The 21,834-nt window shown below is 51.3% G+C and overlaps 10 protein-coding genes across 10 annotated transcripts; 4 read left to right on the top strand and 6 right to left on the bottom strand.

The window, feature by feature from the left end:
* Nucleotides 1–1,596: 1,596 nt before the first annotated feature.
* On the top strand, nt 1,597–3,326 carry VTN49DRAFT_5220 (uncharacterized protein; the record flags this gene model as incomplete). The annotated part of the gene is made up of 4 exons (XM_069413254.1): nt 1,597–1,935; nt 2,045–2,534; nt 2,592–3,184; nt 3,243–3,326. 4 exons carry the CDS (start codon nt 1,597–1,599, stop codon nt 3,324–3,326), a joined length of 1,506 nt encoding a protein of 501 aa, XP_069267139.1.
* A 514-nt stretch (nt 3,327–3,840) lies between these two features.
* On the top strand, nt 3,841–4,937 carry VTN49DRAFT_5221 (uncharacterized protein; the record flags this gene model as incomplete). The annotated part of the gene is made up of 2 exons (XM_069413255.1): nt 3,841–4,034; nt 4,100–4,937. The coding sequence occupies 2 exons, from the start codon at nt 3,841–3,843 to the stop codon at nt 4,935–4,937; spliced, it is 1,032 nt and encodes a 343-aa protein (XP_069267140.1).
* A 1,417-nt stretch (nt 4,938–6,354) lies between these two features.
* VTN49DRAFT_5222 (uncharacterized protein) lies at nt 6,355–7,083 on the top strand (the record flags this gene model as incomplete). Its single annotated transcript, XM_069413256.1, has 1 exon — nt 6,355–7,083. The coding sequence occupies one exon, from the start codon at nt 6,355–6,357 to the stop codon at nt 7,081–7,083; it is 729 nt and encodes a 242-aa protein (XP_069267141.1).
* A 528-nt stretch (nt 7,084–7,611) lies between these two features.
* Nucleotides 7,612–9,243, bottom strand: VTN49DRAFT_5223 (uncharacterized protein; the record flags this gene model as incomplete). The annotated part of the gene is made up of 6 exons (XM_069413257.1): nt 7,612–7,692; nt 7,751–8,125; nt 8,184–8,673; nt 8,725–8,954; nt 9,015–9,143; nt 9,205–9,243. The coding sequence occupies 6 exons, from the start codon at nt 9,241–9,243 to the stop codon at nt 7,612–7,614; spliced, it is 1,344 nt and encodes a 447-aa protein (XP_069267142.1).
* Nucleotides 9,244–9,984: 741 nt separating this feature from the next.
* VTN49DRAFT_5224 (mitochondrial 54S ribosomal protein mL57) lies at nt 9,985–10,907 on the bottom strand (the record flags this gene model as incomplete). The annotated part of the gene is made up of 3 exons (XM_069413258.1): nt 9,985–10,143; nt 10,201–10,433; nt 10,487–10,907. 3 exons carry the CDS (start codon nt 10,905–10,907, stop codon nt 9,985–9,987), a joined length of 813 nt encoding a protein of 270 aa, XP_069267143.1.
* Nucleotides 10,908–13,914: 3,007 nt separating this feature from the next.
* On the bottom strand, nt 13,915–14,618 carry VTN49DRAFT_5225 (uncharacterized protein; the record flags this gene model as incomplete). Its single annotated transcript, XM_069413259.1, has 3 exons — nt 13,915–14,353; nt 14,428–14,515; nt 14,579–14,618. The coding sequence occupies 3 exons, from the start codon at nt 14,616–14,618 to the stop codon at nt 13,915–13,917; spliced, it is 567 nt and encodes a 188-aa protein (XP_069267144.1).
* Nucleotides 14,619–15,433: 815 nt separating this feature from the next.
* Nucleotides 15,434–16,789, bottom strand: VTN49DRAFT_5226 (uncharacterized protein; the record flags this gene model as incomplete). Its single annotated transcript, XM_069413260.1, has 1 exon — nt 15,434–16,789. The coding sequence occupies one exon, from the start codon at nt 16,787–16,789 to the stop codon at nt 15,434–15,436; it is 1,356 nt and encodes a 451-aa protein (XP_069267145.1).
* Nucleotides 16,790–17,514: 725 nt separating this feature from the next.
* VTN49DRAFT_5227 (uncharacterized protein) lies at nt 17,515–19,095 on the bottom strand (the record flags this gene model as incomplete). Its single annotated transcript, XM_069413261.1, has 5 exons — nt 17,515–17,793; nt 17,850–18,430; nt 18,490–18,717; nt 18,780–18,875; nt 18,936–19,095. 5 exons carry the CDS (start codon nt 19,093–19,095, stop codon nt 17,515–17,517), a joined length of 1,344 nt encoding a protein of 447 aa, XP_069267146.1.
* A 374-nt stretch (nt 19,096–19,469) lies between these two features.
* VTN49DRAFT_5228 (mitochondrial 54S ribosomal protein bL19m) lies at nt 19,470–20,306 on the bottom strand (the record flags this gene model as incomplete). The annotated part of the gene is made up of 3 exons (XM_069413262.1): nt 19,470–19,551; nt 19,623–20,004; nt 20,102–20,306. 3 exons carry the CDS (start codon nt 20,304–20,306, stop codon nt 19,470–19,472), a joined length of 669 nt encoding a protein of 222 aa, XP_069267147.1.
* Nucleotides 20,307–20,577: 271 nt separating this feature from the next.
* Nucleotides 20,578–21,694, top strand: VTN49DRAFT_5229 (uncharacterized protein; the record flags this gene model as incomplete). Its single annotated transcript, XM_069413263.1, has 2 exons — nt 20,578–20,674; nt 20,742–21,694. 2 exons carry the CDS (start codon nt 20,578–20,580, stop codon nt 21,692–21,694), a joined length of 1,050 nt encoding a protein of 349 aa, XP_069267148.1.
* Nucleotides 21,695–21,834: the final 140 nt, after the last annotated feature.

Raw genomic sequence — 21,834 nt, forward strand, 5'->3', positions numbered from 1 at the left:
ATGGCATTGGTCTAACCTGATATGAACGCCAAGACCACCCTTTCGGAAGTTGTTGCTGCTGCACGATTTTTGCTAAACCTGTCTAATAAGAAATTTCATTTCTGAATTTTCGTTGCTCAAAGCCAATATACTCCTTGGCATTACATTACTGGGACATGTACGGAGTACCCCGTAGTTTCGCGCTAACGCCGGAGTTTGTGCTGACTTGTGTTATCAACGCCGACTCTCCGAGAACTGGTTAGGGCGGATTTCAATTCATGTGTCAATTTCAAAATCCTCGGGAACTTTAGAGCGGTCGTTGACTGATGAGTCATTCGTAGTACTCCGTCCTTGTCCTGGTAGCTGAATAGGAATTTAGGCCTATCGTCTTCCGCATATAACATCCGTCGGCAACATTCCGTAAGACTCCGGGTACGAGCATGGACTTGTATACTACGGCTCAAGGGGTAATGGAACTCCACGAGCTCAATTTAGGGTAACCTACAGTACCAATACTCGCGCCACTCCTGATCAAGGGACAAGTCCAAAGCATAACCTAAGCAACGCACGGAGTATGGAATCGACAAATGGTCCAGGCAGTGCAACCGCAATTTTGTCCAAGGCGCAAAGCCAGGCCCAGCGCCCAGGCAGTCGGGATAATGGGGAAGACTTGGGAGGACCTCCTGAAGATCCACAACGCCACGTTGAAGACTCAAGGAGTGAGTTTGAGTCAGGGCTTGTCGACTGATCGACATGCACTGATCAACGGCAACAATTGGTTTAATTTATGGGCGTTTAAGTATCCATTCCAACGGATGTCGGGAGTCGGATTCCTAATGTAATGCACCAAGATAGAGCACAGTAGGCTAACCTGTACAATTTCTTCCAACCCCTCAAGGCTTGTGGCGCTCCATCGAGTGTTTCGTCGTTGATCCCAATACAGAATGTCACCAACGGTGGATTCTGCCGGTCTAGGCACATTATTCCCACTGGGCCAGATTTTGTTCACTTTTCACGCTTTGCCTATGAGAGTATCGTACTGGACCGGTAGTAAGGTTACCCTGAACGTATGTAACATCATCATGGCCCTGACTTTCTTTCCACCTCAAGGTCCGGGAAAAAAAAGTCCGGTAAAAAGACGCGTGCCTCCTGTATCCCTGAGGTATGCAGGCATTGCAAACACTTTCCAATTGCGGAAGCCAGACACATGAAAAGCGGGCCTTTTGGCGGTAAGGAGTGGAATTGTAGATAGAACTGGGCATCTGATGTTGCGCAACAAGCCAAATTCCAAGAGAGGGCAATCATTTGGCCTTGTTCTTTCGCCGCCTACGACAGGGAGGCCTATTTTAGTGGCATTCTTGATGACACTTTAACTTTTTTTTTACAGTTTCGAATCTCCGCCCTGCCCCCGCCGGGCACCACGAAGTCTGCATCAGGAACAGAAACTGTAGTTAGACCAAACTTGAACTTGCTATTAGGCAGGCTTGATCTCTAAAAGACTTTGAATTTCTTCGCTGTACGAGAACTCGTAATCGCAGGGACGGTCGACCCTCGCGATCAGCCCTTGGAATCCGAGGCGTCGTTTTTCTTAGCTTCGTGCTCATCAAGCTATCCACCATGGGCATCTTCAAACGCAAAGACTCCAAAACGTCGATTCAGACCGACAAGGACGATTTCGACGCAGGCTCTGCTCACAGCGGTCGAACGTCGAATGCTTCCCTCAAGTCGCCGAGCTACAGGTCCAATATCACGCTTCCCGTCTCGATCCCGGAGGTGCCAGTCCCAAATCCGCCAGACCCTAATTTAGACCCTGCCGGTTATCTACGGAGCATCCATGCCGTGCGAGAACGCTCAAGGATCGTGTTGGAAAAGGCAAAGCAGAACAGATTGAATCATTTTGATGTGGACATGACCAAATTTCATGCCACTGCTTCGTATGTGGTCTCGATTATCAAGGTCCGCTGTCCCTGCCCAGTTTGACATGGATTTCGGGGCAAAGAGAAGACCGGAGGAAGAAACCGCAAAAGAAAGAATAGAACGTCTGACATGAGATTGGTTCGTGCAGAGAGATTACGATTCCGATTACCAATCAATTCCACCACATGGACGATGGCAACATTTCGATGTCGGTGGGAGGCCCCGTATCGTCCAGCTGCTCCAGTCATGGCCTAGCAGGATTGATTCGCTGGAGCGTACGCGACGACTGGTTGACCTTTTCGTGATTTCTGTCCTGCTCGACGCCGGAGCCGGAAATAGGTGGTCTTACAAATCCAAGGAATCGGGCAAAGTTTTCAGTCGAAGTGAGGGCTTGGCCGTTGCGAGTCTGGAAATGTTCAAAAGTGGCATGTTCAGTAGCGACCCCGAGGAGCATTGCCAGGTCGATGCCGCAGGACTGAGAAAGATCTCTGTGACCGCTTTGGCCAAGGGCCTGCAGCACTCCGAACAAAATCCTCTGGAGGGTTTGGAAGGTCGTCATGGCCTTTTAATGCGACTTGCCGATGCCTTGGGCAACCAGAAGCTGTTTGGTGATAATGGTCGGCCTGGAAATATGGTCGGTAAGTCGATTTGCGGACCTCTCATTCGTACTGGCCCCCTGGTTAACGGAGTGCCAGATTACTTGCTATCGCATCCGACAACCCTAGCATCGTCTGTGCCGATCGTGACCATACCAACATTGTGGAGCGTTCTCATGGACGGGTTGGGCAGCATCTGGCCGTCATCGCGGACGCAGGTCGAAGGGGTTTCCATTGGCGATGCTTGGCCATGTTCCTCTCTGCCTCAGTCACCACCGGCAGAGTTGTGGGAGTCCATCGCGCCATTCCATAAGCTCACTCAGTGGCTCTGCTACTCCATCATGGTGCCCATGACGCGACTGATGAACATTCATTTTGCGGGAACAGGGTTGCTCACTGGACTTCCAGAATACCGCAATGGTGGCCTTCTGATCGACACGGGTTTGCTCACTCTGAAGGACAAGGATCTGAAGCGTGGCCTTGAGACGTACAAGGCGAACGCCCAAGTCACAGGCCAACGAAGTATGGAGGTGGTCCCCATGTTCTCCGCGGATGACGATGTCATTGTAGAATGGCGAGCTGTCACAGTAGGCTTCTTGGATGAGCTTCTGGAAGAAGTGAACCGACAACTTGGTCTCCATGGAGAGGATGCTTTGACACTGGCGCAACTCCTGGAAGCGGGAACCTGGAAGGTTGGCTATCAACGATACCCATACAATTCTGGCATACACCTCTAACGATTTTTCACAGGCCGGGCGTGAAATGGCGGCCGTTTCGAGACCAAATACTAAAGAACCTCCGATCATGATTATCTCGGATGGAACCGTGTTCTAGCGACCTCTCTTCAACCGGATTACGTTCTGCTATAGTATTTCTTCAATAGTGCCTGTTGGAACTGTTACCTTTCCTCTATGTACCTATCGATTACATGGAATTTGCTGGGCATAGTTCCATGAACAGATTTCTTTTTCAATACCAATCCAACGGACTATGCGGCATGTTTCGTAACAGGTATGTTTACTTAGTAGGTAGGTAGTGATTCCTAGTATTTTCGTAATTCTGCTCTCCTTGGTCGGATTAAATTTTTCCCGATCAACGCCAGTGATCTATCCGGATTAAAGTAGTACCGAGCTTCTCAATAAGCCATCCCAGCCAACCCTCGTAAGTAGCGGCATGCATTCTCATGCAGCCTCGTGGACTGATGACCAGTAACTGCCACAGCTATATAATCCTTGAGTTGCGTTCCATCTTGTTGTCTGCCTATTCCTTGAGTTTCTTGCTGTGAAAAGCACGAATCTCATACGAAGTCCCGGTTATCATACCCCCGCATTTTAGCGATCTGGCAGTCATGGATCACCGAAAGAAGAAGAAAAAGGTATTGCTGATGGGCAAGAGCGGCTCGGGCAAATCCTCGATGCGCTCGATCATCTTCAGCAACTATGTTGCCAAAGATGTGCGGCGATTGGGTGCTACGATTGACGTGGAGCACAGCCATGTCAAGTTTATGGGTAATTTGACCCTCAATCTATGGGACTGCGGAGGGTCAGTCGTGCCCACTTCGGTGGTCAACTCTGTCAGAAAAGACGATGCTGATATGAGCGTTGTAGGCAAGATGCCTTCATGGAGACATACCTCGCATCACAACGCGCCAACATCTTCTCGGATGTCGCCGTGCTGATCTACGTGTTTGACATCGAATCCCGCGAGGTAGAACGGGATCTCGATACGTATAATGCGGTCATTGAGGCGCTGCACGAGTATAGTCCCAATGCCCATGTCTTTTGTCTCATCCACAAGCTAGACCTGATTCAATCGGAGCATCGGCAGCGGATATACGAGGAGCGGTCCGTTCTGATCCGGAGTCGAACACGATATTTTGACATTGATACCTTTGGGAGTAGTATATGGGATCAGTCGTTGTACAAGGCATGGGCAGGCATTGTTCACAAACTTATTCCCAACCTCTCTGTCATCGAGCGTTTTCTACAGGCATTTGCGAAAAAGATTGACGCGGAGGAGGTGATCCTCTTTGAGCGATCAACATTCCTTACGGTCACATCCTTTGCGTCAGAGATTGGCTCCATGAACCCAATATATGACCGGCATGAGCGTCTCTCCAACATCATGAAAGCTTTCAAGCATTGCGCTGCGCGGAACACTCACACCACGCCCGCATCTGCTGGTTTTCTAGTGATGCATACTAAGACACCTCAGTTCAATGTCTTTTTGGGACGGTTTACAGATAACACATACATCTTCGTGGTGGTGCCACCGGGCGAAGCCGCGTACAACTGTGCTGTGCTCAACACCATGCTCGCTCGGGAAGGATTTTCGAAACTGCCCTCGCTTGGCTATGGGGACAGTTTTCCTCTCCCAACAGCAGACGATCAGTCCATATCTCAAAGTACAGCGAATGGGTATGATACCTCGCCAGAAGAAGATTAGAAATCACATAATGATTACATGACGCTTGATGACCCGATTCTATTGGTGCCTTGGTGGATCCATCACGGTATAGCATTCTAGCTCGTCTAATGGCCCTCGCTCTGACGAGGTCGACCTTCGGCGTTGTGGTTCGTGTTTCAATCATCTACACTGTGCATATGAGATACCCATGACAGTATGGTTTTATTTGTTTTCTGTATGAGGTGACCAGCTCATTGTTCCTGTCTGGCACCATTGTCTGACTGGATGCTCAGTGGACGAGTCGGACGAAGGGATGGATTTGACATCAAAACACTGGGCTCTTGTGTTATGGCAGCGTTGGGCAATATATTGGGTGTCGAGCTAGCGCATTCAACCCTATGTTTTAGATCTGATCTGTTGCCCAGCGGGCAGCCATCTGCATGATGACCCTTCGGGCCGTACAGTGCTGGGGTCAAAAGGTGACTGATCTAACGCCCTCCACCACTGTGCCGTGGCGAGAGAACAGACCCTTTACTCGATTCTAGATCCAACCAAGCGTCACCGAAGCGAAGAGGTCTAGACTTTTTGCCTTGAAGCGGGCAGGAACACCGAAAATATAAAACTGGACGGTCCGGCTGGGTTTTATACAAAATTTAATATATAGTATTGATATTCATCGCCCATCCGTCATCTTCTTCCTTCGCGATCGTTCTGAACCTCGTTCATGCTGCTCACCGACATTGCGAGTTCGTCATCTTATCATATGACCAGGCGACAGGGTGCTGAACGGCCTTGTCCAATCGATTCCCCGCCCGAATCGTAACCAGCGGTCCTCCTCAGCGAGAGCCGCAAGGGAATGAATGACCGTCACCGTTCATCAACAATTGGGTCAGCCGGGTTCGTTCCGAGCTTTCCTTTCCAGTGCGTGGTAGTTCAGGGCACCAGCACATCGTATTGCACCTAATGCGAGCGGAAGCAACCAGACTGTTCGGACACCTCAGGTTCATGCCCGAGGTAGCTGCACAACCAATCAGGGACACCCTTTTGCGCTGCTGGCGTTGGGCGTGAGGGTTACAGAGCGCCTGCGGTGGTGAGAAGGCAAGATGGTTGCAGTCCCGCGATTTGATGAATTTGGCGGAAGCAGCCGATCAACCAATCCGTTCGATACTTGAACTCCTTGCCGTCGTCAGGTTCTCGCGCCCAGCACGAACTTGGGTATCTCTACATACGCCTGCCGCCATTCTTGACGATGTTAATATCCTTCTTCTTGACCGCTCTTTCTCGAGGAGAAAACGAACAATGGCATTCGTATGTGCTGTCGGACGAAGCGGCTCTCGAGGAGCGTAATGGCTTGCTCGCACGTACATAAATATGGGGGATATGTCGGGTGCACAGAGCATGGCAAACTCGCCCAGTGTGCATCATCTTGACCATCTCAGAGCGTACTTTCCTCAGCATGGAGCGTCAGAAAACCGTTCAGGAAGATCTCATCTTTCTCTTCAATATCATTCCCATCCGAATCAAGGATAACTGGCCAGAGATGCGCCTTGACTCGCAAAATCATTGGTATCCTCCCTTCAAGAAAGCAGCCTTCGAGGTAGACCTTTCCCTGTGGTATTCCAACTTGTGGATTCGGTGGGAGCAGGGCAATATCCAGCTGTTAGGGCCTGGGATCGATCTCCTATCGGGTGGTGCTCAAATCCGTTGCTGCTCGATGTTCTTCGATTTCGAGCGAAATTTCTACGTAGTTGCGCCATACAACTGTCTGGCGACGGATGTGGACCAGGATGACGACTACAATATCTACAATATGCCCTGGCGCCGGATCAACTTTGAGCACAAAGAGACTTCTCTGCCCAGCGGCGGCCGCGGGCGTCCGCTATCCTGCCTCGCCTTCGCACCCGCTACCCGCTTCCATCTCCATTCAGCACCACACCCTGCCTGGATCCCTCAGTTACTTCCGGACACATATCGCAGCGAGTCACCTGGAAGCACCTTCCGAACGGGTCTTGCTGGCGAGTTAACCATCCTTCTCGGGCTCGCTGCGTTCTCATGCGAGCCGATTAAAGTCATTGATACGATCAGGGATAGTCTCAGGCTCCCGGTGTGGCAGCCTCATGGTTCTCAGCCAATACTACGTGAGTCTTTTTCTTTCCGCTTGCCCTGGCTTTGGCCAACTGATTGAGTTCTCTCTTGTAGGCTACCCGCAGTACAGTCATAAGTATGGATACGTCATTCGGGTTATAGGCAATGGGGACCTTGATGAGTTTCAGAGCGGATTATACGGGCCTCTTCTCGATGGTGATCTTCCTCGTGATCCAACATTATTGTACGAGTACGGGTATGTTTGTAATTTTTTTTTTTTTTTCCTCTTCTCTCCTTCTTTCCCTTGTGTGTTCTTTCACTATTTCGGATTTCTTTCCTCAGATTGTGTATGATTGCCCTTTTTTATCTTTTCTCAACCCATTTCTATACGGGGAAACTTTTTGACTGTCACCATGAGCATGGAAGCCCGTCGTTCAATGCCATCAGATTGAGAATGAGAAATGAATCATTGATATCCAACCAACCCTAACTGTACGAGGCAAAGTCAACACACATCTAAACTTAAACCCCGGCGACGAGAAAAACAGAAACACAAATATGTATCTCTAAAGGACATGAAAGAGGAAAAGACTGGCGTGTCATTATACACATGAACGGAACCGGCACATCACTGAACATCGGGTAGACGGACAGCTATATCGCCCGATTGAGTGATGTATCGGACCCATGGTAGCGACGGGTATTGCAACTGAAGGCCACTCATCAGTTATCGATTACTCCCAGCGCCGTGTAGAGAAATGGCATACCTTTGGCTCCGTAATCTTCAGGTATCTCACTTGGATTCCGCTGGTTGTGAAGTACGGAATCTCGAATTTGACATTGATCGGTCGCTTGCCCTTGCCGGTCTGAGTTGCACCGCCCATGCTACCGCCATAACCGCCAGTCATGCCACCGCCGTGCTCGTCGTCGCCCTTGACGGAGGGCAAGCCGAGCTCAGCGCGCATCAGGAACTCTTTCCCGCCGCCGAATTGCTTGATCTTCCAGATGATGGCAGACTTCTCCGGCGCATAGTGCACTGTGCCGATGTTGGTACGGAACCGTGGTGAGTCTGCATCTTCAGGAACGGGAACAAGGATCTCTACGTTGTTTGCGGTACTGCGGCGCTTGAATTGGGCTTTGGCCTGTCGATGGGTTAATTCCACTAGTCGCTGGGAGGCTGCAAGAGGACAAGGTGCGTACCTTGAGCATGTACTCAATCCTTGATCCCGAGTGCGACTCAACCAAGCACTCAACCCAAATCAACGGCTTAACCTGCGTGTTGAGCCGGTAGCTCATAAGCTCGAACTCGCCGTCTGGCGGAATGAAGCTGATGGTGCGGTCATTCTCGAAACGTGACAACCGCACGCACTGATGGAACTTGACGTCCTCCATCTCGACGGCTTTTCCGCGCGTCGAGCGGCCTGTAGTCTCGAACATGGCCTTGTCGTTGAGTCCCAGCCGCAGCTCGGGCATGCCGCTCAGATAGCACTTCATCTTGATGGAGCCCAAGATCTCAGATCGCAGCACGTTGCCGTTGGACGAGACCAACAGGTTCAATGATTCGATCACATCGAGGAAGACTTCGTTCTTGCGGTAGCGGATACCCTCGCTTCGCCACGACACGGCGTTGGTCACAGCGATGGGCGGTCGCGCCTGGACCTCGAGTTTGTGGGATTCTTGCGTGATGTACCTGAACAGTCGTCAGCGCTTCCCAAAACCCTTGCAGGTTTTTTGAACTCACTCTTGCAGGATCTTGCTTTCTGTGGTTTGTGGATAACCGAAGTCCATCATCTCATCCAACAGCTCATAGATGATGACGAAGTTGTCTCGGATACTCTCTTCCTCCAACTCCTTGAAGTACTCTGTAAACACCTCGACGATCTTGTGAAGGAAGAGAAGGATTTCGGCGGCATTGGTGTTCCGTTTCGTGAGAGCGAGGAGGTAGAGGTTATTATGCCGGATGTACAGGTACTGCTCAACGCATCAGCACCGTTTCCGACCGGACAAGCAAATCAGACCAGAAACGCATACATTGATACCCTCGTGCGAAAAACATGGCGACACGGCGGAGCTCTCTTCTTCGGCTTCACTCAGGAGGATGGGGAACTTCTCGACCGCGGACATGGGGATGTCACCGCGGTAGTTTCGGGCAAGAAGGGTCTAGCGGAGGTTAGCCGGTCCATCGCAGAGCGCGTTCTTCCTCCTCGCGTAGTCTCGATACCTTGCCCTTCAAGTCCAGAAAGAAGATCGCAGACGCCATGGCGACGGATGGGGGAAATCGGCGGGGAACTGAATGTTGTGCACTTTGAACGAGCGGCGTCGGCGGACGCGGGGTTCGTTTAGAAGCGCATCATCAAAAAACCAAGTCGGAGGTATCTATCGCACTATATATGAGTATCCCGCACCTTAAAATGGCAGAAATCAGTACTTCGTTCGAGTACTCGTGCTGCTCCTTCCCATCCACCTGGCGTATTTTCGGCGCAGCAATTGGCCATATGGGCGTATTCCCAATGCGGTTTAGTGTGCTTCGAGCTCCGCCATAAATTTATTGGGTCTGGAAATCAATCTTTTTTTTTTTTCTTCTCCCAACGCCCCCCATAGACAGTGCAAGACAACATTCCCTTGATTACTAGAATCAAGGGACCTGCGTTGGCTCTGGCATTCTGTCAGCAGTCACGTAGGCTGCTCCTCCATTGCTGACCCTTGCGATCCGGAAGGGCGGAGAGTAGGGCTTTGGTACTATAAGAGCTGGCTGTGTATCTGGAGGCCTGCAACTGCGGGCTATCCAGCTGTTGCATAGACGGTGTCAGAGGTATCATACATGCCTTGTTTTCATAGAAAATGGGTTCTATATCATTTTTATAGTACAGAAAACTCGGTACAGCGATCATCCTTCGAAACGACATCCCTTGCCAAAACCCGAGGACAATAGACATCCATTTATACATGTTTGGAAATAGAAAGCAAACGCCGTCAATGCTCCCGCCATACAGCCATGATCCTAAACTGAGGCAACCGGTAGACCTAGTGGAGACAATATTCTCTCCTGCGCCACCTTGTTGGCGACCTGCCCGCCTTTCTCCAGCGCAATGGCGCCGATGATGGCGTACATGGTATGAGCGAGAACGACATCGAGACCAGAGGCCGTCAAATCATCCGGCTGCATCCTAGGAGTTAGTGATTGCAAAGGCAGAACAGTAGAAAGGGATTGACTCACCATCCGCGGCGACCACCGAAGAACAGTCTGCAAGTTGTATCTCTGTGCCAAATCGGAGAGCTTGTTCTTGCTCGTGATGTAGTTCTTGGTGTTATCTGTGAGATTCTCCAACCCCTCCAGGGCCGGGTGCTCAAACGGCTGGCGGCCATACGGATCACTCGGGATCTTCCGCTTGTAGTTACCCGCGTTTTGCACCAGAGCGAGGGAAACTTGCAATTGGACTATGCGCTTGCCTGTCTCTTCATGAGCCTCATTTTCAGGACTTGAGCGGCAGGAAGCCACTTACCCAGAAATGCAAGCCGATCATTGAACCCTCGCCGGCCCTGATCAAAGCTCTTATGCGTCACAGCCAGCCATTTGACCTCCTCTGACAGCATCTTGTCCCCTCCGGGCCCCAGAAACTCAATGTAAAACTTGTCCAGCACGGCGGGATCCTCATTGACTGGGAATGGCGGTCGCTTGCTGTGGATTTTCAGAGAAAACGGCGCTTTCGCCCCGGGCGGAGTATAGGACCATCGAGGCTTCTCTTGTTGTTGCTCCTGCTCACCTTCGCGGCAAGACGGCGTTGTCGAAAATGCTCGGCTCGAGGAGCGGACCACTGCAGCACTGGGACATGATTTGATCGAGGGCCGCACTACGCTGGAGTGCGAATGGCACGAGGCGGATGACAACACTCGGAATGAGCGGACGGGTACTCTTGACGCCATTGTTCCGCACGGCGGTCGATGAGAGCGCGATCCGGGGAGCAAAAGCCGGGTTTGGCTGTCTCTCGTTATCCAAGTCTTTGGATGGTGACGAGCAAGAAGATTTCCAGCTATCGCGCTAACTTGATTTGGAAATATTCAACTACAACTTGGGCAGAAGCTCAGAAACTCAAGAATCCAGTCAACAATCAATTGAATCTGCTTCCCAATGAATTCCGAGGCACATCTTGAGTTCGCTGCTGTCGCTAATTATTCTGCATCTCATTGCGCAACGGGGTTGATTGCAGGGTTGTGTGAACTTCCGCGTTCACACGACGAGAATGACAACCTGAACCGATATCGGGCTTCTGGAGTCTGGAAGGCAAATTTAGTGATATGTGTACCCCGTACATTGGGAGAAAGATGCAGTATCTATGATCAGGCTATCCGGTCTTCGTGAAACTGAGGAAACTCGTGATTCACCGTGGATATTCCCTGCTGTTAACGCCGAGCGGCTATCTCTTTTCGACAAGAAAATGTATTCGTGCTCAGGGTACCACAAAATGCAAAGTACGGCTTGGAATATTTTTCGTGGAGAGTGTCGCGTCCTCATTGTCCGTCCGATTTTTACAGCGGATAAGGATTTCATGTCAGGCTTTCATGATAGCAGACGAAAACTGGACTCTCTTACGCCTGAGGTTAGGGTTGAAGAATCGGCAGCTGCGGTCATTGGTGCCTGACTGAAGGATACTCCTTATGCCCGTTTCTCTGATATTTTAAGCACTTTTTCTCCACGTCGTGAAAAAGGTCGAGGTTGTACAGGTGGCCACACATTCTCATGCGCTCACTCTGGGCAGTTGTTGGCACGCGCTCGCATGTAAAACTCATATCTGTTTTGTCACGCAGCCAAAGTGGCCATGTTTGAGTGAACAAAAAAGATGAGACTTGGGACCAGCCTGCATCGCCTTCAGCAGAGTGCTACCAACGTCTTCCTGTGCTGGACATGAATTGGCATGGTACAACTGGTGTGCTAACTTTGATAGACAAATGCAGGGCCCTGCTAAATCGGCCGCCACGGTTGAAATCCTGGGGACCCATTCCCGTCATTGGCGGTCCTGGAGAAGCCTGCCCTTTCTTGTCAAGGATAATATCCGGGCTACATCACAATTCCCCCGTTATCATTGGTCCCAGATTGCGACAAAGATCTTCCAGAGTCGTTCCAAAGGGAAAGCTTCGATACTACATCGTGGCCGTTGATCAACCCTTCGATCGGATACCGTAGGAACTCCACGTTTCCATTGTCCAACTCCGGAGCCAGGTCCAAATCCAGCCCTGTGTCGCCATCAATGACTGACGTGACGCCTTGCGCCGTCGACTCGACCAAAACCAAACAACGCACTGAAAGACACGACACGTCCGAGGCGGCCAAGGACGTCTCCCTTTTTCCATCTCAAGCTCAGCCGGGCATCTGGAAGATGGCGGTGTCCTATGTACATGTCCATGTATCTGCGGTCGATCGGGACGTGACAGCTCAGAAATAAACTCTCCACTTTACCCAGAGCAGGGTTCTGGAACAGCAAGAAGCCGCAATTCCACGACCGCTAGGCCGCAATACAGCAATCCGCTGCACGTGTTCGCTTGATTCCGCGAAGAATCTCCACAACGCAGGACTTATAGTTCTAAGATACTGTACACCCCTTGACAGCACACACAAAAACTTTTCTCCGTTTATTCGAGGAAATGTATCGGTACGTATACAGGGTCAAGACATCATCATTCCCGCTCCAGGCGCCGTTAATCACGTACATTTCCCGTTGTAGTGTAACCCTAATTGTGGAAGTTGTCCCCTTCTACCGATGTAAGAAGCAGACCACCAATACCATCGCATGTTTCCCGTGCACTGTATCTCCTAGGTATTCTCTCCCTTCCCAAGACGAGGCGACGGACGGAAGCTTCCCGTTGGACCGGTGCCGACTTTGCTTTTTCGTCGTTGATTACTTTTTTGCTTTTTTGACAAGATGGCGGTGAAGAGTTGCTGCGTGTCATAATTTTCCGTCTTCAATCGCGGGGAATGAGAGAATGGGGAGGGATATAATGGAGTCTCAAACCTCACTTCGTTCAGGACCACCAGACTGTGAATGCACACGAGAAAGTCCTCTTTGCAGTGTCTTTCTTTCCTTTTCTCTCGGCCTGTATAGCCGACCACAATCGTTTCAGGCCACCATCATCTTCTTGTTCTGAAATCCGTGTATTCATTCACTGCCTTTATCTCGCTCAGCTGATTATATATTCTCGAAACCTCCTCCGTAACGACGCCGGAACTAGACCTATGGCGAGCTTGCATATGATTAACTACGAGCCTCATATCATGATTGCTGATACCCGCGAGGCCTATTCTCACATTGCTCATGACCCCCCGTCGCCTCCGCCGTTCCCACCAAACCCTCCTCCAAGCCCGGCGTGAGCATTAAATTTACAGCATTCAGAATTCCACCCGCATTCATTGATTGGTACATTCTCTGCCCTCCTTCTCGTCACCAATTCAGAAAGGTTGACGTAAAAAGTAGAATAGAACCAGGCGGTTAATGAGATTTGTCTCGTTCGACGTGTTAGATTTTTTCGAAATCGATTTTCATCAAAAGTCGATGTCTTGTTCTGTTCGGATATACCAAAAATTCTTGTTTTGTCAACTTCGCTGGGAAGAATTGGGAAAGGATGGTTTGATACCTAGGGATTAGGGTGATAGTTAATTCCATGGCCTGCTTTCTTTTCAGTTACGGTTTTATTCCGGTGGCGTATAAAGCCACGGCATGTATTAACGAATTACATGTGATATTCTTGATGTCCAACAAGGTCCGCAATCCAACGATATTCTGCTGGCCACATTAGTTCTTGTCTGGTCAACTTCCTGAAGTCCTCTGATGCTGAAAAGTTTAAAAGTACGCCCAGAGAGTGCATGGAAGAAATGGTTGGTTGAACAAGGCTTTCATTCAAGTATATATCACATGGTACAAGAAGCTCCCAGACACATTCACAGCAACGCAAGCAAAAGCGCCGTAACAGCACTCAAACCAACTGCGGTCCAGCCAGTCACGATTACTTGCTTGTTGGTCAACTGCTTGCCCAGATCCCAGATCAGGTGACGGATGCCATTGAAGCTGTGGAAAGTCACCGGCAGCGCGGCCGTGAACTTAATCAGGAACTTCGCCGCGACGGGCAGCGCACCAAACGCAGCCGCAATGGACGCGGAGCCCAGCTGCCAGCCGAACAGCGGCGCCGCAAGATACCCCATGGCAAAGAGGTACAGCGCACCGGAACCGATGAAGCCCGTGATTCGGTGGAACATACTCGGGTACCAAGTGATCTGGGGACGGTAGATGGACAGATGCGGAGAAACGGGCCGTCTCAAGCGCTGCTCAGCGAGGAGCTTGCTGGGATCGGACGGCGAGCTAGCCGACGAGGTCGACGGTCTGTCATATTTGCCCCTCTCCGCGTTAGCCTGGCGGGTCTGTATACGTTGTCGGAATTGTAGGAATTATCGCACCTGAATTGCATGTACCGACCAGCCGCAATAGCAGCTGGCGAGGCGAACCGAGTCATGGGCGTTGCGAGCCCCGACGGCTGAGCGGCGACTACAATCGTTTGTTAGCCGACATGTCGATTGGCAGCATCGGGATTGGACAAAAGACACATACACCGCCGCAGAGACTGCTGCGCAACCCTTTGTGTGGCCATTGTTGCAAGACTGCCTCCAGAAGCCGCGGAGAGGAGAGTTCGATGTGCTGCAGTGGAAAGGAAGGATCAAAGGAAATGAACGTCCCAAGGCGAACTTCGGCATCACGGGATTGGGCGGGAGACCTCGGGCGAATTGGCCGGGATGCTGTAGCCGACAAAGTTGACCAATAGGAAGCGAGGTATTTTTCTCTCCGGAACAATGTTTTTCCATCCGGTCTTTTGCCTTCATCGCTCCGTTGTGTCTACAGTTTCTCTTCATCCTCCATGGGCCTCTGAGCCGGTGGTCGTCACCTAGGTCTTCTTTTTGACCTCCCGAAATGATACGATCGCGCCTGGCTACACGTCTCATTGACTCGGCGTTCTGTCGAGTCGCCGAGACGGCTACTACAGAGGTTCAAGAAGGACTCACCCGTTGTTAATCGCCCATTCTTTCTCACCCATGAAAGTGAAGGGTTTCATGTCAGGGGAACATTTCTGGTTTGCATTGAGCAAGATATCATTAGGTTATCCACTTTGGATTCTCATTACTTTTCGTCATGGCATCAGAATTCCCGAGATGATACGACGTGAATATACATCGGAGCATCAGTGATATACAAGATTTGAGTGGAGCATATTGAACGTAAAAACAGAGGCTCTGCAGGCATTGCTGGGTGGCTCTCCGGATGTGGGCGCCTGCACGGCGGGGTAGATGCAGAGCCTGTCGCCCTACGTAGTGAAGGGGTGTCTTTTTTGGTGGTTATCCCCAGGAATCGGATTCAACCACCGACTTGAAAAGCAGCACTTCTCTTCTGGTGGGGATTTTATCTGGAGCTTCACTTTGCGGCAAATCGGCGGTCAAAATACCGCAAAACGTTCATGACACTGGCAGCCTCCACCTCAATCGCTGGTCGCCCACGGATGTTGTCCTTGTCTGGCTTCGGCAGCGCATGGAGCTTGGGCAACCAAGACGTCAAGTCGTCACTGGCTTGAGAGAATTTGGGATGCCGCGATAGCGCAGTGTAGGCATCGGAGCAAGTCACCGTTAGAGGCTTGACGCTGTCGGAGTTGGATCTGCGGCAATCGTTTTTACCGCCGCAGCATCGAGAGGCACCTTCCTTGAGACCAGAGGCAGCCAGTGTCTTGCAGAAGAGCATTCTTTTTGGGTCCTCTAGGCATTGTGCACATGTGCCAGGCCCATTTGCACAGGGGTTGGTGGCTTCTTTTATCGGGGGTAGCGTAACATCCCGGTCATCGCCATCAGATGGTGGTGGAGTGAACTGAGACAGATTTCGGGCAGGGGCCAAGCGAACGCTCTCAGAAAAGTCGGTACCCGAAGGTTGATCATTCATTTCTGCGCAGATGCAGACCGTACCTTCCCGACAAAAGCCGCAGCGATCCGCGGGTGGTGTAGAAGGTCCCCGGATCTCGATTACAGAGGAGGGTCGAGAGCTGGCGAAACGGGCAGTAAAGTCGATTTCCATCAGCTCTGGCTCCTCTTTGATTGTAGGTTCGGGTTTCTGCGTTTCAGCGGAGGTCTCCACGACTGGTTTCTCATTGGACCTCCTGCCAGTAGATTGTTGACTATTATTGACCAAGTTGGAGATTTGGATAGCATCTTCCTGACACTGGCATTTCCCGGTCGAGCCGCAACAAGATGCTGACGGTCTTGATCCGCTGTCATTGGCAGGTGTTGAACTATTATTCCCGGATGTGTGGCCCTCAGTAAGCATTGCATCATTCGCGCCAGTTTGGGACTCATCCCTCTGAGCTGTCCGATTCGGGGCCCGCCGTTGAAAAAGGTCCTGTTCCAGCGCATGACACCGGTTCCTCCACCATGTAATCTCATCCTTGCACTGGCTCAATTCTCTATTCAATTCTGTAATCTGATTCTTGTATTCCAATTCCTTCCTGTCAAAATCTTCCTCCATCTGCTTGATTTGTTCCTCGAGCTCATTGACGCGGGCGGCGCGTCTTTCACGGAACGCGCGCTGAGCAGCTCGGTTTTGGGCCTTACGTTTGGTCGGCGGCGTATCCGTCGCGGGCTTGCGTCCTGGTTTCGGTCGTGGTGGAATTACCCATTCTTTGCTGGTCACAGATCCGACGACACCAGGGCTCGGGGATGCGGAAGCAGACGGTGGTGCGGCCTGCGGCGCTGGGGCCAATGCTGGAGCGGCAGAAACAGAGGCCATAGTTATTGATGGCCTAGCCGCCGCAAAGATTCCAATTCAACTAGCTGAGTCCGTGCAGGGAGACAACTGGCCAGTCAACTTTGAAAGACGTCCTCAACTAAGCCATAAACTCAACTGAACTGTTACAAGCGTGTAATGCAAGGATAATTGGAGAGCAGACTGAACAGAATGAAGAGCGTCGAGGGAGGTTGAGAAGAAGAACGGAGAGGGAGGGGAAAATCAAGATCTGATTAGATTGATAATCTCGGAGCAATGGCATCACGTGTTTTTCCGCGCCGATTTCGGTGATCGGAACTGGATTTTCCGACTTATCTGATGGTTGTTGGTCGTCTGATTGGCTCGTTCGCTCTACCTTGGCGGATGCATGATGGTGGTGGCTGCAAAGTCCGATTGTTGATTCACGCTATGGTCTGCGCGCTTCTCGCTCGCTGATTGCCTGCAAAGCTGCGATGACTTTTGGACTCTGAACCAAATGCTCCGATACGGCGTAAAGAGTGGATCTCAACAATGCATACAGACTGTCATCGACTCCTCATGCCTTGTTCCAAGGCAGCAAGGAATACATAGTACATCCATACATCCGGCCAGACCGCTACTTGCAAAAGGCCGTGGTAATTGAACTGGGAACGCAAGGACGCCATTCTTATTCTGTGAATTGGCGAATTAAATGGGTTGAACTGTATCGACTACATGTATCTGATTACCCTGAAGAGTCAATGTATCCGTCACAGCTCCGTCAAGGTCGGTGCATCCTTCGCCGGAAGCGGCGAATGTCGGGTTTGCACAAAAACTTTCTGGATGCCATCCGCACGTTTGTTGAACAAGTCATACACTTTCTCCATGTCTTCAAGCCGGAAACGATGAGACACCATGTCCAATGGCTTGATCTTGTCTTCCTGGATGAGCTTGAGAAGGTGATCCCAGTATTTCTGGACCGGAGATTGGCCGTTTCCAATCAGCCGAATCCCGGTCTGCATGAGTGATCCGATGTTGAAGTGGTTGGTCTGTCCTTGTCAGTTAGTGGAGGCCAAGAATCAAACTCAGCGCACAAATTACGCACATAGCCGGCATAAACACCTGTAATCCCGCAGCGGCCAAAGGCCCGAACGGACGTAATCATCTCATTGACCAGTTCGGACGTATCCGTCTCCATTCCGAGCAACGTCTCAAAATAATGCTGCCATCCCTTTGCGTACTCGCCAGCCGCACACTCGATGGCGACGTCCGGCCCGCGGTTGTTGCACATCCTCTTCAATTGAGAGGTGACGGTCTCCTTCTTCGGTAGCTTGGTGTAGTCGACCGTTTCGACGCGGGGAAGCGTCTTCTTCACAAAGTCGAGCCGCCATGCGGCCGGTCCTCCGTCGATCAGGATCACTCGATCAGCACCTTGGATGAAGCTGAACTGCGCTACCATCTGTCCAATCGGACCGGCGCCCCAGATGGCGACGGTGTCGCCCTTCTCCACGCCGGTGTCAACCACTGCGTGCCAGGAGGTCCCCAGCACGTCGGATAGGTAAAGACCCTTCTCGTCTGGCACGTCGTCGGGCAGCTTGAGAAGATTCACGTCACCGTATGGTACGCGGACCCATTCTGCTTGTCCACCTGCGAAACCTCCGGTAAGGTGAGAATAGCCAAACATGCCTCCGAACAGCCAATCAGCACTTCCATAATGCATTCTCAGTTTCAATGGGTTTCCGCACCAGCTGTTCGTCGTCCATAAAGTTTATTGGCGAGGGCGTTGGCATTGGTTTTTTCGCACATTGATGACAATTTCTTCTGACAATAGTAGCATTCGCCGCACGCAATCTGGAAGGACGCCACAACTCGATCACCAGGCTTCACTCGGGAAACCTTTGGACCGACCTGGTCTACGACACCGCAGAACTCATGGCCGAGAATGTCTCCTTTCTGGAGCTCAGGAACGATGCCTGTAGAGGCAACTAAATTAGCATGATTTCAGGGTATGCAAGGTGTTCGCCAGGAGTCTCACCATGAAAAAGATGCAGGTCACTCCCGCAGATTGTACTGCCGGTGACTTTCAGAATGACGTCGCCGTCGTCGATAATTTTTGGTCTGGGAGTGTCAACTTTGGGCAAAGTGTTTTCGTTAGTCAACGTTCCAGCCCTAATTGCAGGACCACCCCTACCAAGTTTGACTGTGTTTTTCCCGTCCCATATGAGCGCCTTCATCATCTGATTCGCGTACGCATGGTCGCCGGTTTGAAAATTGGTGATGTCGCCCGTAATGGGCTGCTGTTCGTGGCTAAAGGCCTTCTCGGCCACAGAGGCAACTTGAGACGCTGCCATAGCGGACTTGCAGTGGTATTATCGTGTTATAGAATATGTTATTTGCTGTTTACAATGTTGACCATCAACAGGGCGCGCGTAGTCAACCATATATTCCATGTTGATTTGCCACCTCGTGATCTGACATCACCGTGAGGTAGTTGAGAAATCACAACACTTGCTTTTCGGATAGGATGCAGGGGTAGATGTATAGCAGTGCCATTTGATATCCTGCCTTATTGAGACAAGTGGAAAACGCCGTTGTTAACAATACATGATTCCTCTTGCACCCAAGTCCTGTGTATGATACAATGTGTGGACCGACTCTCAGAGCCACATATGTTTGTATATTGAAGCTTCCAATGTATTTCATCCCATAACGCCGACAAACGTCATCATTGACCAGAAACAGCCGACTTTTGTTTCAAGTAGTTCTGGACAATATTCTCGACGCTACCAATATCGTGCTTCGGTTGCCTATGGAAATTCCCTTGTTAGTACATATCACAACAACAGCTACAAGGGAAGATAAAAGGAATAAAACGCACCGCATGTAGTAGAGACGAGCGCGGCGCTTCCTCTTCTCTGTTCGCTGGACAATCTCCACGCTCTGCACATTCGGGCTAAACACCTTGATCCACATCTCGACGGGGACGCGGGTCAATTCGTTGCGCAACAGGAACGCGGTATCAATCCCCCGTTGGCGGATGTTCAAACAGACGCCCGAGAATGGATCGCCGCTCTTGAATGTCACACGCAGGATGTCGCCAACCTTGGCGCTCCGCGGGTTCCGTCGATAGTCGAACAGCTGTCTCCGTTCACCCGTCGGGTCGAGAATATCCAGCTGTTTCTCAGTCACAGTAGCAATGGGATCTGGACAGGCGTTTAGCGTTGAGGGCGGCGGAGGCTTGATCTTCATTTTCGGCTTGACTGTCGCAAAAACCAAATGGTCAGCCTCTGGAAAACGCCCGGCAATTTCAAGAGAAAACCAAAAGCAACGGCACAATGGACACTGTCATAATCGTACCCATGTCTGGTCGAATCCGATGAGGCAGCTGCGAGTAGAATTGCGGCGGAAGGTTCTTCGGTAGCTCTTTTGGCTCAGGCTTCGGAGTATACTTGGTCGTGAGCGGGATGGTAGAGAGTGATCGCGAGGGTCCCTGGGGCTGGTAGATGCCCCGGGCCGCAGAGCGTAGAGAGCTCCACGAGCGCATTGGCAACGAAGAAGCCATTGCGAGCGTTGTCCGCGAAGCGGTTGATCGTCTTGAAAATCGCGACTCAAAGCTCAAAAAGACCGAGCGACCTCCGATTTGCGCCAAGCCCGATTATGTCAGCAATATTTTTGAGCTCTCCGATTTCTTTGCAGATTCAGGCCTTGATAAAAGGTCCAGTACTTTGAACGATTGATATCTACATTGCGGACGCTCTGGGTTCTTGCTGCAGTTTGCGACAGGATATTTCCAGCAAACTGTAACCGCTGCCCAGGCGTGAAGTTCTTGCACAATGGCGCAAAATGCGGTGGGAAGGCTCTTCCGCAGTCGAAGCGCGCTGCGCCAGTCCTGGATGCCCTTCATCCAGGTACGACATGCGTCGGCGAAAGGTGAGATGATTCAGAATCATACGCAGAGTGAATGCGCCGTGCTAACACTCAATCTCTTCTGTGGCAGTTCCGTCGTTTACACCCACTTCGTCACCCGAATTGGACCAGGCGTTGAACCGCATACGTGATGAGCTTTTTATCCCTTATAGCCTAGATCCGGCGCAGCAGCGACTGGTGTTCAAGCAAAAGTACTCGGAGAAACTAGATGAGGAACCCGTGACGGTGACAGTTGGCGACGAAAAGGTCCAGCTACGACCAATGGACCATCAAACACGGCCGCGGAAAGAGGAAATCGTGCCGATCATCAAAATGATGAAGACGACCAAGGACTGGCAGAATGTGATTCCGCTCCTTACGGGCCTTCGGGAGCATCGCCGCTTTCTCACCGACGGGCGCTGGGAGTGGCTGGTGCGCATGGCGGGCAACGCGAATGCGATGGGCATCATCCTCGAATGCGCCAAGCAGGCCGAACGGACAGGCTTCCGATTACGCAAGCCGGGTGTCGTGCAGCGAGTCTTTTTTGAGCTTCACCGGATGGCCCACACAGGACCCGAGGGCGCCGCAAAGGCCCTCCGTATCGCCCGGCAGATGGCGGACATGATGGACTGGCCCGAGCATATCAACCACGACGTAAACGAGGATCCCAAGCGCCGGCCGTTCCTCATCGGTGGGCTGTTGGAACTGTACGCCATCCGTGCGTGGAACGAGCTCGAGGGCAAGGATGCAGACGGCGCGGTTCAGAAGTACGCGGAGCGGCTGCTGACGAACTGGAAGCTGGGTGCGTTCGAGCCTGTTGAGGACTGGGTCCAGACGGATCATATGCTGCAACAGAACGTCCCCATCTGGAGTGGTCTGACCAAGGCCTTGCAGGTGGACGGCATCGCCATCCGCGACCAGCTCCGGGAACGTGAACGTCAAATCCACGCCCTCATCTCCAAACAACTCGACCAGGCACCTAAATCCGTGCAAGAGAAGCCTACTTTGGGATACAAGCAGGCTCTGGCTGTGTTTCAACGATGATTGCCATGATTCCCGTGCCTTTCCCTGAAAGCTATTTGTACAGTATCCATGTGTTACTAGAAATCAATCCCATGTTCATTCCGTAAACCCTTGTCGTAAAACCCCGAAAACAAAGCTTGCGTGCATTAAGGACCACCAGA

The sequence above is a fragment of the Thermomyces lanuginosus genome, assembly GCF_041956635.1.
Source record: "Thermomyces lanuginosus strain ATCC 200065 unplaced genomic scaffold VTN49scaffold_32, whole genome shotgun sequence".
Taxonomy (NCBI): domain Eukaryota; kingdom Fungi; phylum Ascomycota; class Eurotiomycetes; order Eurotiales; family Trichocomaceae; genus Thermomyces; species Thermomyces lanuginosus.